Raw genomic sequence first — 12,277 nt, 5'->3', positions numbered from 1 at the left:
AATGTAACTGTCATGCTAGTCATTTTTCTCATTTGTGGCAAAATTTGTAATTGTGTGGACCTTAAAAAGATGAATTTAATTCAATTTTCATCCAGTAGGGTAATGAGAAGTCTCCACAGTAAAATATATTTAGATCCACCATCTACTGAATATTGAGAGAAGTTGTATATTAGCACACGCATCCTAAGTTTGCTTTCTTTTTTTCAAAGCCCCTTGTAGGAGAAATATGCTCACATCAGGTCCTTAGACTCCATCTGGCAAGGACTTTAATATTTCTTCTCAATGCGGCCACAGTACGTGCTGAGGCTTTTCCCAATATGACAACTCTACCCTGGTCTTTATAGGAGCCTCCTTCTTTCTCCTTCTACATGACACTCAACACCCCTAACACAATTAGTTAGTCAGCTCCACTTAGAATATTTCCCAGGCAGCCTTTGGGTTCTTCCTGCACCTTCATGAACTCGTATTCACCCTCAGCTTCGACCATCACTGACTGTAAATAATACATGTCGAATATTCCAAAAATACTCCTCACACAGCAACATTTTCTAAGCTAAGGATAATTTTCATGAGCTAGGCATGTAGACATGGACATACTGTACTTACAGTAGCGTGATATGATGCAACTTCCATCCAAAGAATGATATTCATTTCCAGGTAGGTAACTAAAGCTGCCCATATGAGCACCCCCCGCATGGAATGCTGAAAGAACAGTATATATGGTTATTATTCTAACAGTTTTTGTCTTTGGTGATATCATTGTCTCCTTCAACAGTTGGTTTCACAATCTCACTTTGTAGAGATAAGCCAAAAACCCTTAGGTTTGTTCTACTAAAAGAGACTTCTGGTCAAATGTCTCTGCCTAGTATGGTGCAAATATAGAGATGTAGCTGTTCTATTTATTAATTTATAAGGGTGGTAGTATGGGGATATTTCCATAGCAACTGCAAGAACTTGGCATATATAACTTGTGCCCATACAGAACACACATCATCATATATATAATGTAAAACTTCCTCTGTGGGAATGGGATTAAGGGAAATGCACGGCACTAATAATAATAGACCCCAAAAAACGCAAAGGAAAACTCACAGAATTGCTTGCGAAGATGATGAGTAAAGATCCTACAGCAATAGTTGTGATTATCAAACCCATCTGCAAAACATGATATAAATCAGCACCTTCAGCAGGTGATTCCAATGTTGTGCTACTTCTCAGTTGTTTAGGACACCCAAGCACCCATGAAAGAAAGAAATGTATGTGTTTTGAATATGTAAATAGGTCTCGGCCTAGTAAACATATGAAAACACTTTTCATCAAATACTTGCACCTAATAATGGTATGTCTAGCACCAATATACTCAACATACCTATTAATGTATAAAGGAATCCTGTATGTTCCATGTGCCATTGACCTACTTGTGCTCAATATACAATCATCAGATTAACATTTTGCACCCATAATTGTCTGTTGAGACATTTTTCACATTCTGCAAAATGGTATCAGCCATTTTCTAGCTTGCAGCTTTTATGTTAAAGGATAAGTAAACCTCGAAAATAAGTGAATATAAAATGAATTAGGGCGATATTCTAAGAACTTTTGTAATTTACATTCATTATTTATTATGTTTTTATTCCAAGATATTAAAGGATACATGTACTGTTAATATGAATGAATTTGTTACAACAGCGCCACCATCGCTGCTGGTCATATTCCGTCCAGTCTGACCACCAAGTAGCCAAGGAAGCTGTCAGGAGAAAGAAAGAGGCTGCTTTTAAGTTCTTCTGCTTAGGAAAGATTTGAGAAAGGTTTCTAACTTTTTTTAAACCAGAAGAAAATCAGAGCAGCCTCTTTCTTTCTCCTGACAACTTCCTTGACTACTTGGTGGTCAGAATGGTCGGAAAATGACCAGCAGGTGGCGCTGTTGTAACAAAATTAATTTATGTTACAGTACATGCATCCCTTAATATCTTGGAATCTAAAAAAAAAAAAAATAATAATATACATTGCAAAAGTTCCTAGAATAACACCCTCATTTACTTTAAATAAAGATTAAAAAGTAATATGTAATAATAAATATAGTTATATTTCAGTGGGTTGCATGTTATATATTTACTTACAGAAAAGAAAACTGATTTATCAGGGAGCAGGAAGAGGTACCAGGACAAAACCAAGACGCCAGCAAGAAGCTAAAGTAGGAAACAACAACGCAGAAGACATTGTATTACATAGATTAGTTTTGTTCTATTCGCAAATACTGAGCATTCTGCATCGTCCACTATATAATAAAGGATGATGTAATCCAGCAAGAGCTGTGAACCCCAAAGAGATACCATCCAGAGCCTCTAACAGTTGTCTGCCCCCTAACTACATCCTACCAAGATTTCTCTGGCTTTTAGTATAAACACAACAGGAGCCCTGTGAGAGATGATAAGAAGCTTGTGCTCAGCCTTCTGGTAAGACAATGGCTGATTAGGCAAGGTTAAAACTGCAAGCTATGCTAGTAACTCTAACTCACAGCAGCTTGGGCAAAATAAAAAAAAAAGTAAACATATATTACCCTTGGGCAAACCCACATGAAAAATTAAGGTATTCTAGGCCTTTTATCATGTAATACTAGACCATAATATATTTCACTGTACCGTGTCAGGATAGTTGACTTCATGAGAGACACGTGCACTGGAGTTGAATCTTTTGGCAATAATCAACACGGCTATTCCACTAGATAGAAATGTAAGAAGAATCTTTGTATAAAGAAAAGAAAAACAAATGTTAAACAGGATATCGCACAGTTTATTGTGTTATACAGAAGCTATAGGCAAGCACACAAGACTTCATTTCTGTAGCAAGTGGGGATTTTTCCATATTTAAATATATAATAATAGTGTTTTTAAACATACCGGTAACAAATTCATATTTTAAAAAAGAATATTATTTGCGTGTCTATTATGGACTATGTTCTCCACATGAGGCACATGGAATATCAAAATATGGACTGTGTTTTCAATGAATGTGTGTGTGTTGGCAAACCTAAAAGGTTGGACGTATGGATGTTGCTTACACAATTGGGCCCTAGGTGTTTTATTTGATAATATTATACATACAGGTTTTCATTCAGTTATTGGTTAAACAAATTTCTGGTTTAGAGGAGGTTTTCTTGAGGTTTTAGTCCAATTTAGGCAGGATAATCCCAAATTTCAGACCACCAAAGGGGTGAGGTTTACCAAAAAGATGGTGGAACATTGAGGAGATTATGCCCTTCTCTTATCACCACGTGTCGTTGACCATATCATGGCCATGGCCTAAAGTGTCCATGTATACGTCTCATTTCTCATCTTTCTATAGAGTGGCCATATAAACCCAGACCTTAAACAGTATGTGACTGATCTGCTCATATATTGGCATATATGGTGCATTGGCAGATAACATTTTCAAAACTGCCCCATCCCCAAACTGACCAAATTTCACAGTAGCGGTCTATCTAATATAATATTAGGTGGGTAATAAGCTGTTTTTAGTTGTTGAGGATGATTAGGAAGAAATACAACTGTCATGCTAGTCATTTTTCTCATTTGTGGCAAAATTAGTAATTGTGTGGACCTTAAAAAGATGAATTTAATTCAATTTTCATGCAGTAGGGTAATGAGAAGTCTCCACAGTAAAATATATTTAGATCCCACCATCTACTGAATATTAAGAGAAGTATTTTAGCATAAGCATCCTGAGTTTGCTCTCTTTTTTTCAAAGCCCCTTGTAGAGAAATATGCTCAACCTCCTTCTTTCTCCTTCTCCATGAGACTCAACACCACTAACACAATTAGTTAATCAGCTCCACTTAGAATATTTCCCAGGCAGCCTTTGGGTTCTTCCTGCACCTTCATGAACTTGTATTCACCCTCAGCTTCGACCATCACTGACTGTAAATAGTACATGTCGAATATTCCAAAAATACTCCTCACACAGCAATATTTTCTAAGCTAAGGATAATTTTCATGAGCTAGGAGTGTAGACAATGACATACTGTACTTACAGTAGCGTAATATGATGCAACTTCCATCCAAAGAATGATATTCATTTCCAGGTAGGTCACTACAACGCATATGAGCTTCACCAGCATGGAATGCTGAAAGAGCAGTATATATGGTTATTATTCTAACAGTTTTTGTCTTTGGTGATATCATTGTCTCCTTCAACAGTTGGTTTCACAATCTCACTTTGTAGAGATAAGCCAAAAACCATGGGGTTTGTTCTACTAAAAGAGACTTCTGGTCAAATGTCTCTGCCTAGTATGGTGCAAATTAAGAGATGTAGCTGTTCTATTTATTAATTTATAAGGGTGGTAGTATGGGATATTTCCATAGCAACTGCAAGAACATGGCATATATAACTTGTGCGCATACAGAACACACAACATCATATTTATAATGTAAAACTTCCTCTGTGGGAATGGGATTAAGGGAAATGCACGGCACTAATAATAATAGACCAAAAAAAACGCAAGGGAAAACTCACAGATTTGCTTGCGAAGATGATGAGTAAAGATCCTACAGCAATAGTTGTGATAATCAAACCCATCTGCAAAACATGAGACATAAATCAGCACCTTCAGCAGGCGATTCCAATGTTGTGCTACTTCTCAGTTGTTTAGGACACCCAAGCACCCATGAAAGAAAGAAATGTATGTGTTTTGAATATGTAAATAGGTCTCGGCCTAGTAAACATATGAAAACACTTTTCATCAAATACTTGCACCTAATAATGGTATGCCTCGCACCAATGTACTCAACATACCTATTAATGTATCAAGGAATCCTGTATGTTCCATGTGCCATTGACCTACTTGTGCTCAATATACATTCATCAGATTAACATTTTGCACCCATAATTGTCTGTTGAGACATTTTTCACATTCTGCAAAATGGTATCAGCCATTTTCTAGCTTGCAGCTTTTATGTTTAAGGATAAGTAAACCTCGAAAATAAGTGAATATAAAATTAATAAGGGCGATATTCTAAGCCCTTTTGTAATTTACATTCATTATTTATTATGTTTTTATTCCAAGATATTAAAGGATACATGTGCTGTTAATATGAATGAATTTGTTACAACAGCGCCACCATCGCTGCTGGTCATATTCCGTCCAGTCTGACCACCAAGTAGCCAAGGAAGTTGTCAGGAGAAAGAAAGAGGCTGCTTTTAAGTTCTTCTGCTTAGGAAAGATTTGAGAAAGGTTTCTAATTTTTTTTAAACCAGAAGAACATCAGAGCAGCCTCTTTCTTTCTCCTGACAACTTCCTTGACTACTTGGTGGTCAGACTGGTGGGAAAATGACCAGCAGGTGGCGCTGTAGTAACAAAATTAATTTATGTTACAGTACATGTATCCCTTAATATCTTGGAATCTAAAAAAAAAATAATAATAATATGCATTGCAAAAGTTCCTAGAATAACACCCTCGTTAATTATACATTCACTTATTATCATGGTTTACTTGTCCTTTAAATAAAGATTAAAAAACAATATGTAATAATAAAATATAGTTATATTTCAGTGGGTTTGCATGTTATATATTTACTTACAGAAAAGAAAACTGGTTTATCAGGGAGCAGGAAGAGGTACCAGGACAAAACCAAGACGCCAGCCAGAACCAGAAGCTAAAGTAGGAAACAACAACGCAGAAGACATTGTATTACATAGATTCGTTTTGTTCTATTCGCAAATACTGAGCATTCTGCATCGTCCACTATATAATAAAGGATGATGTAATCCAGCAAGAGCTGTGAACCCCAAAGAGATACCATCAGCAGCCTCTAACAATAAATGCGCAATCAAGGGAGGACATCTCACGTAGGGGCAAATTTATCAAAGGTCGAATTTCGAAGTTATATAAAAAAAAATAAACTCTAATAAATTTGAATGTACTCACAACTCGAATGGGAGGTTATGTATGAAAAAACTCAAATGTCTAATATTCTATTGGATACGAATGACCCGAAAATTGTAATCAAATCGGTTTGACTTGTAAACGGACTAGGGATGCACCGAATCCACTATTTTGGATTCGGCCGAACCCCCGAATCCTTCATGAAGGATTCAGCCGGATACCGAATCCGAATCCTAATTTGCATATGCAAATTAGCGGTGGGAAGGGGAATAAATTTTTTACCTCTCCGACCCTAATTTGCATATGCAAATTAGGATTCAGATTCGGTTCGGCCCGGGCAGAAGGATTCGGCCGAATCCGAATCCTGCTGAAAAAGGCCGAATCCTGGCCGAATCCCGAACCAAATCCTGGATTCAGTGCATCCCTAAAATGGACTCGGCAGGTGTTAGGTAACAAATATCCAAAATTAGAACTGTTTCCAGGGTTGAGGTGTGATAAATCTCGCATTCAAATTCGAGTTGGTGATTTCAAATTAACATTTGTTGAGTTTTAACCAAAAAAAAATTTCAATTCGCATTCAAACCTTAATAAATCTGCCCCTTAATCTATATTTTACAAAGTGAGGTTACCATTGTCCTTGAGCCTCCACTGTATGTGCAGCAGAAGTAATTAACATTGGGACCATGGTTTATAAGTAATAACATAAGTTAACACTATTACATCCTTAGTTCTCCGGTTCTTCGACCCCTCTAGTGACCATCTTTAGGCCATTGCTACTCATATAGCTGAGTGTGTTTATTTACATTACTCTTGATTCCTGCATAAGAAGTGGACATTTTACAGATGTCAAGAACTGATTTAAAGGAATCAGATTTGCTTTCTGTAGAAAACACTTACAGATGCAGCCACTTTGGTTTGTCTGTTTGACACAGAATAACTAAACACAGATATCCCATTTATCTCATTTAACACAGAAAACTGTGTCACAACATCCCATCTAATTAAAGCATTCACCATTGTGAACAATGGTGCTTTGGTATACTAATGAAAAGGTTAAATGCATTAAATGAGTTAAGATGACTTTAGATAACCCAGTTTCTTCAATTAACCCTGAGTCATGACGCATTTAACTCACAAATCCAAGTGGCTTCATCTGTACTTCAAGCACTGGTTGTCCTCCAGCATGTCCTGCAAAAAAAACCCAAAGAAATAGGAATTGTCATTTTCAAGTCTTCTCAAGTAGAACTTTGTCACCCATGGAAGAATGCCTCAAAGCATCCAAAAATACCTTTCAAGCTATTAGAATGCATTCCATGCTATGATCCACATTTTTCTTGGTCATCTGTAGAGAGGTGATCTCCCACAGTGTGACAAAGTTGATAATGCCCTAAAAGTTCCTCTTCATTTCACAGTGCTACTGTTGCCTTGAAACATCTCAGTGGGGAGAAGATAAAATGTCTAAGCACAGAGTTCTTGCATCTAGACCAATGGCTATGCTCTGGGCCCAGATTAAACATTTAGAACAAGGTGCAGAGTGCAACACTGTTGGGCACAACCTTCCTTGCTCAAGCTAGTGGCAGTGACAGGGGACACTTACCCTCAGTACCAAGTAATAAATACCTGTAACATCCTGGTTTCTTCTGCCTTCAATTCGGTTCATTGTCTATTGAGTAGTCAGTCTCTGAATGAAGAAGAATCTTAAATTAAGCATGGCAACCACTTGTGGCCTCATAACAAATACAAATGACCCCAAGGGGAGGAGAGGAGACTTGGTAAGGGGGAGGTGAGCCCAAGAAATGGTGGAAAACAAGGTCAGACTGATCTACCAGAATATCCCCCAGTAGACCAAGCCTAGGACTATTCCCACTTGCCCATCCTTATTTCCGACATGGACCTGATAAACAAATATCACTTGCCTCAATCTATATCTAATCTATATCTAAGGAGGAGAGAGCAGGAGGCCGAACCCCCAAATCCTTCGAGAAAGATTCGGCTGAATACCAAACCGAATCCTAATTTGCATATGGAAATTTTGGTTGGGAAGGGGAAAACATTTTTTACTTCCTTGTTTTGTGACAAAAAGTCATGTGATTTTCCCTACACACCCCTAATTTGTATATGTAAATTAGGATTCATATTCGGTTCGGCCGGGCATAAGGATTCGGCCGAATCTTGCTGAAAAAGGCAGAATCCTGTCCGAATCCCAAACTGACCCCTGGATTCAGTGAATCCCTAATATTGACAACATGCCTCTGAAATATGAGTGTAACTAGAGTTGCCATCTTTTCCCCAATGGAGACCAGGCAGGGGGCGAGGCTGTGACATATAGGGGCATGGCAGTGATGCGGCGATCAGTGATTGGTCAGTTGATCTGTCAATCATGGGGAACCAGGCAGGAAGTTTTTACCTGGACAGCCCTTGAAAATACTGGTGGCAACCCTAAGTGTAACCCTGTTGTGTTATAAACCTTTTGTTATATGTTCGAGAACCTCTGGCATCCTGTTTGCTTCCTCGCTGCAGCAGAGAGTTGTAGTTGCACAGCTCCCTCTCACTTATACTTATAGAGGACCCAGCTGGGAAGAAGAGTCCAGTGTGGCCCATGTTCCACCAGCCTGAGCTAGACAAGTGCATTGTGGGACAAGATAGGGTTACGCATGATTCTGTCTGGTGGATTTACTAACAATTCTGCCAGTGTGAGACATGAAGCTGATAATGTACAAACACTCCCCTATCTGACCAATCCCACCTCACTGCACAAACTGCAATCTTGCCCTTAGTCATATAAGCTCAGGAGATCCGGGCCACTTAGACCTTCCCCTAAGTAAGACCCCTCTTAGTGTCCTGCTCTGCGCTCCTGGTCTGTCATTGCACAGCTACTACATTTACCCCTCTTACTTACACTTCTCTCTCTGTATCTGTCGTCTCTTCTACTTCTCTTCTTCTTCTTCTTCCCTGTTACTTTCTGCTCGCACTTCTCATTCCCCTCGGTTGTGAGCTGAATATCAGTATAAAGTACAAGGCTTAGAATGGCAGCGAGTCAGAATGAAAGTGGAAGTGAATTATTTTAGTACATTAGGGTGGGGCAAGAGAACATGCAATTGCTGGAGACAGCTGCATTATATATACACGTATCAGCCACTAAAAAGATATTAAATAAAGAAGGGTTTCAACTTCCAACAGCATTTTGTAAACAACATAGTTGAGTGTTTAGTAAATAAATATATAAATATAAGCCTCGGGCGGTAACTTGTATAGGATCATAGAGTGGGCTATTAGTACATGTGCTGCTGGTACTCAGAATGAACTTGAATAGTATATACAAAACTGAGCGGAGAGAAAGAGAGAGTAGAACAAAGGACTGGCACTCCCTGCACCTTCCTGCAATGTGAGTGATTAGTACCAGGAAACCCAGAGTACAGTGAATAAACACGATATACATATAGTAATTATAACACAGGATTAGCATATACAGTATATATATAAAAACATACCTCCCAACAGTCCCGTTTTCAGAGGGACAGTCCCCTCTTTTGAGAACTCATCCCACAGTCCCGTTTGTACTAAAAAGTCCTGATTTTCACTGCACAGAACAGCCAGTAAAAGAAAAAAAAGTTTCTAACTTAATTGGCTTTTGGCAGAGAGCCAAGAACAGCTAACAGGTGCAACTAAGATGCATTGTAACAATTTTGAGTAATTTTGAGTAATTGTAACGATATAAGATAACAGGTCCCTTGGGAGAAGTTAGACTCACAGCTTAAATGGCAATTCACCTTCATTAGTAAAACTGTAATAACTGAAAAAACTTTCATAACCTGCCAAATTTTGTAAAATGAACATTGTTATTAGGGGGTGTGGCCACAAAATGGGCGTGGTCAAAAAATTGCCTCTTATCCCTCTTTTTATTTCCAAAATGTTGGGAGGTATGGAGATGGGCAAGTCTGATTGTACGATGATTCATACGATGGGATCTTTGCGTCTATGGCCAGCTTTAGTGTCTATTAAGATTGATTTAGTGGTCTGCTATTTTAATGGCTTCTGTGAAATGCATGTCTGTGATGTGTATTTCTGTGTGTGTTAAGCTGGCCACGGACGCAAAGATCCATCGTACGAATCAACGTAAGATCGGACTTCCCCATCTCCCGACCCGCCACTAACCATTCAGATCAAATAAAGTAGTAAAAGAACAGATCAGAAGATGTTCTGCCCCTGACAGTAATCGTACGAAAGTTATGTCTGACAAAAGCTGGTGACAGTCTCCCACTGAAAATCACACAATCGGCAATACACGCAGAGATATTATCGGCAGCCAACAGAAATTTTCTAACCTGTCCCATCGACCAAACCACCGATCTACGACGGACGAAAAATGTCTGGACTCTCCACACACGGTCCGAAAATCGTACGAATCCTCGGTTTGTACAATCAGATGTTTGCATCTATGGCCAGCTTTAGGGTATCTCTGTGTGTGACTATGTGTGTGTCTGTGACTGTATGTGTGTGTATGTGTGTGTGTGACTGTGTGTGTGTGTGACTGTGTGTGTGACTGTGTGTGTGTGTGTGTGTGACTGTGTGTGTCTGTGACTGTATGTGTGTGTATGTGTGTGTGACTGTGTGTGTGTGTGTGTGTGTGTGACTGTGTGTGTGTGTGACTGTGTGTATATGTGTGTGTGTGACTGTGTGTATATGTGTGTGTGTGTGTGTGTGACTGTGTGTATATGTGTGTGTGTGTGTGTGACTGTGTGTGTGTGTATGTGTGTGTGTGTGTGTGTGTGTGTGTGTGTGTGTGTGTGACTGTGTGTATATGTGTGTGTGTGACTGTGTGTATATGTGTGTGTGTGTGTGACTGTGTGTGTGTGTGTGTGTGTATGACTGTGTGTATATGTGTGTGTGTGTGTGACTGTGTGTGTGTGTGTGTGTGTATGACTGTGTGTATATGTGTGTGTGTGTGACTGTGTGTGTGTGTGTGTGTGTGTGTGTGACTGTGTGTGTATGTGTGTGTGTGTGACTGTGTGTGTATGTGTGTGTGTGTGACTGTGTGTGTGTGTGTGTGTGTGTGTGTGACTGTGTGACTTGTCTACTCCTGATCTTTCTAACTCTGTCCTTTCCCAAGTCACAGACTGTCTCTCTGCTGTCTCCTCCTGGATGTCACAGCGCCACCTGAAACTGAACCTTTCTAAAACAGAACTCATTATATTTCCTCCAAGATCTTCCCCTGTCCCTCAGATATCACTCACCGTAAACAACAACACCTTTCATTCCACCACACAGGCTGCCTAGGAGTCATCTTAGACTCACATCTGTCTTTTTCACCACACATTCAAACACTTGCAAAATCTTGCCGTATTCAACTGCGCAACATTGCTCGAATACGACCCTATCTCAGTTCAGAATCAACTAAAACACTGATTCAGTCTCTCATCATCTCCCGCCTTGATTACTGCAACTTACTCCTCACAGGTATTCCAACAAGTCACCTTTCACAACTCCAATCTGTACTAAACGCGGCCGCTAGACTCATTCATCTATCTCGCCGCTCAACATCAGCTGCTCCCATATGTATGTCCCTTCACTGGCTCCCAATCTCTTCTAGAATCAAATTCAAATTACTAACACTCACATTCAAGGCCCTTAATAATGAAACCCCTCCCTATATTTCATCTCTAATCTCCAAATACTCTCCTTCACGAAACCTACGCTCTGCTTCTGATCTTCGCCTCACTTCTCCTCTGGTCACTTCTGCCCATTCTCGTCTACAAGACTTCTCTCTGGCTTCTGCTTTTCTCTGGAACTCTCTGCCACAAGCTGTCAGACTTTCTCCTTCCTTCCAAACTTTCAAGCGCTCCTTAAAGACCCATCTGTTTAAAGAGGCTTATTCGATGTACCTTAATTAATCATTGCTGTATCAAAAATGACAAAGTGTTTATACAATCCTAATGTCTCAATTGTACCCTAACCTTTTAGTTTGTAAACCCTATTGTACTCTGTAATCCTTGTCTGTTATCCACCATTTATTCCCTGTTTGCTATAACTGCAGTAAAGCACTGCGTATCTTGACAGCGCTATATAAATAAATGATGATGATGATGATGATGATGACTGTGTGTGACTGTGTGTGCCTGAGTCTGTGACTGCGTGTGTGACTGTATGTGTGTGTGTGTGTGTGTGACTGTGTGTGTGTGACTGTGTGTGCCTGAGTCTGTGACTGCGTGTGTGACTGTATGTGTGTGTGTGTGTGACTGTGTGTATGTGTGTGTGTGTGTGACTGTGTGTGTGTGTGTGTGTGACTGTGTGTATATGTGTGTGTGTGTGTGACTGTGTGTATATGTGTGTGTGTGTGTGACTGTGTGTGTGTGTGTGTGTGACTGTGTGTATGTGTGTGTGTGTGTGTGACTGTG

General features: G+C 39.5%; 1 protein-coding gene across 12 annotated transcripts in view; it reads right to left on the bottom strand.

Annotated features, from left to right (window-relative positions):
• Positions 1-12,277, bottom strand: part of LOC121398308 — a 216,732-nt gene that overhangs the window by 64,431 nt on the left and 140,024 nt on the right. For 10 of the 12 annotated variants that reach the window (XM_041577396.1, XM_041577397.1, XM_041577389.1 and 7 more), the window contains 7 exons: positions 5,578-5,652; positions 4,513-4,575; positions 4,031-4,123; positions 2,643-2,744; positions 2,121-2,189; positions 1,093-1,155; positions 607-702 (listed from right to left, as the gene is read on the bottom strand). In XM_041577396.1, coding sequence (XP_041433330.1) covers positions 607-702; positions 1,093-1,155; positions 2,121-2,189; positions 2,643-2,744; positions 4,031-4,123; positions 4,513-4,575; positions 5,578-5,652 — 561 coding nt within the window. The remainder of the gene's footprint in view (positions 1-606; positions 703-1,092; positions 1,156-2,120; positions 2,190-2,642; positions 2,745-4,030; positions 4,124-4,512; positions 4,576-5,577; positions 5,653-12,277) is intronic. The other 2 variants (XM_041577392.1, XM_041577398.1) reach the window with 2 other exon arrangements.

This window comes from Xenopus laevis, chromosome 9_10L (assembly GCF_017654675.1).
Source record: "Xenopus laevis strain J_2021 chromosome 9_10L, Xenopus_laevis_v10.1, whole genome shotgun sequence".
NCBI lineage: Eukaryota > Metazoa > Chordata > Amphibia > Anura > Pipidae > Xenopus > Xenopus laevis.
This window is presented reverse-complemented; position numbering and strand designations above follow the sequence as displayed.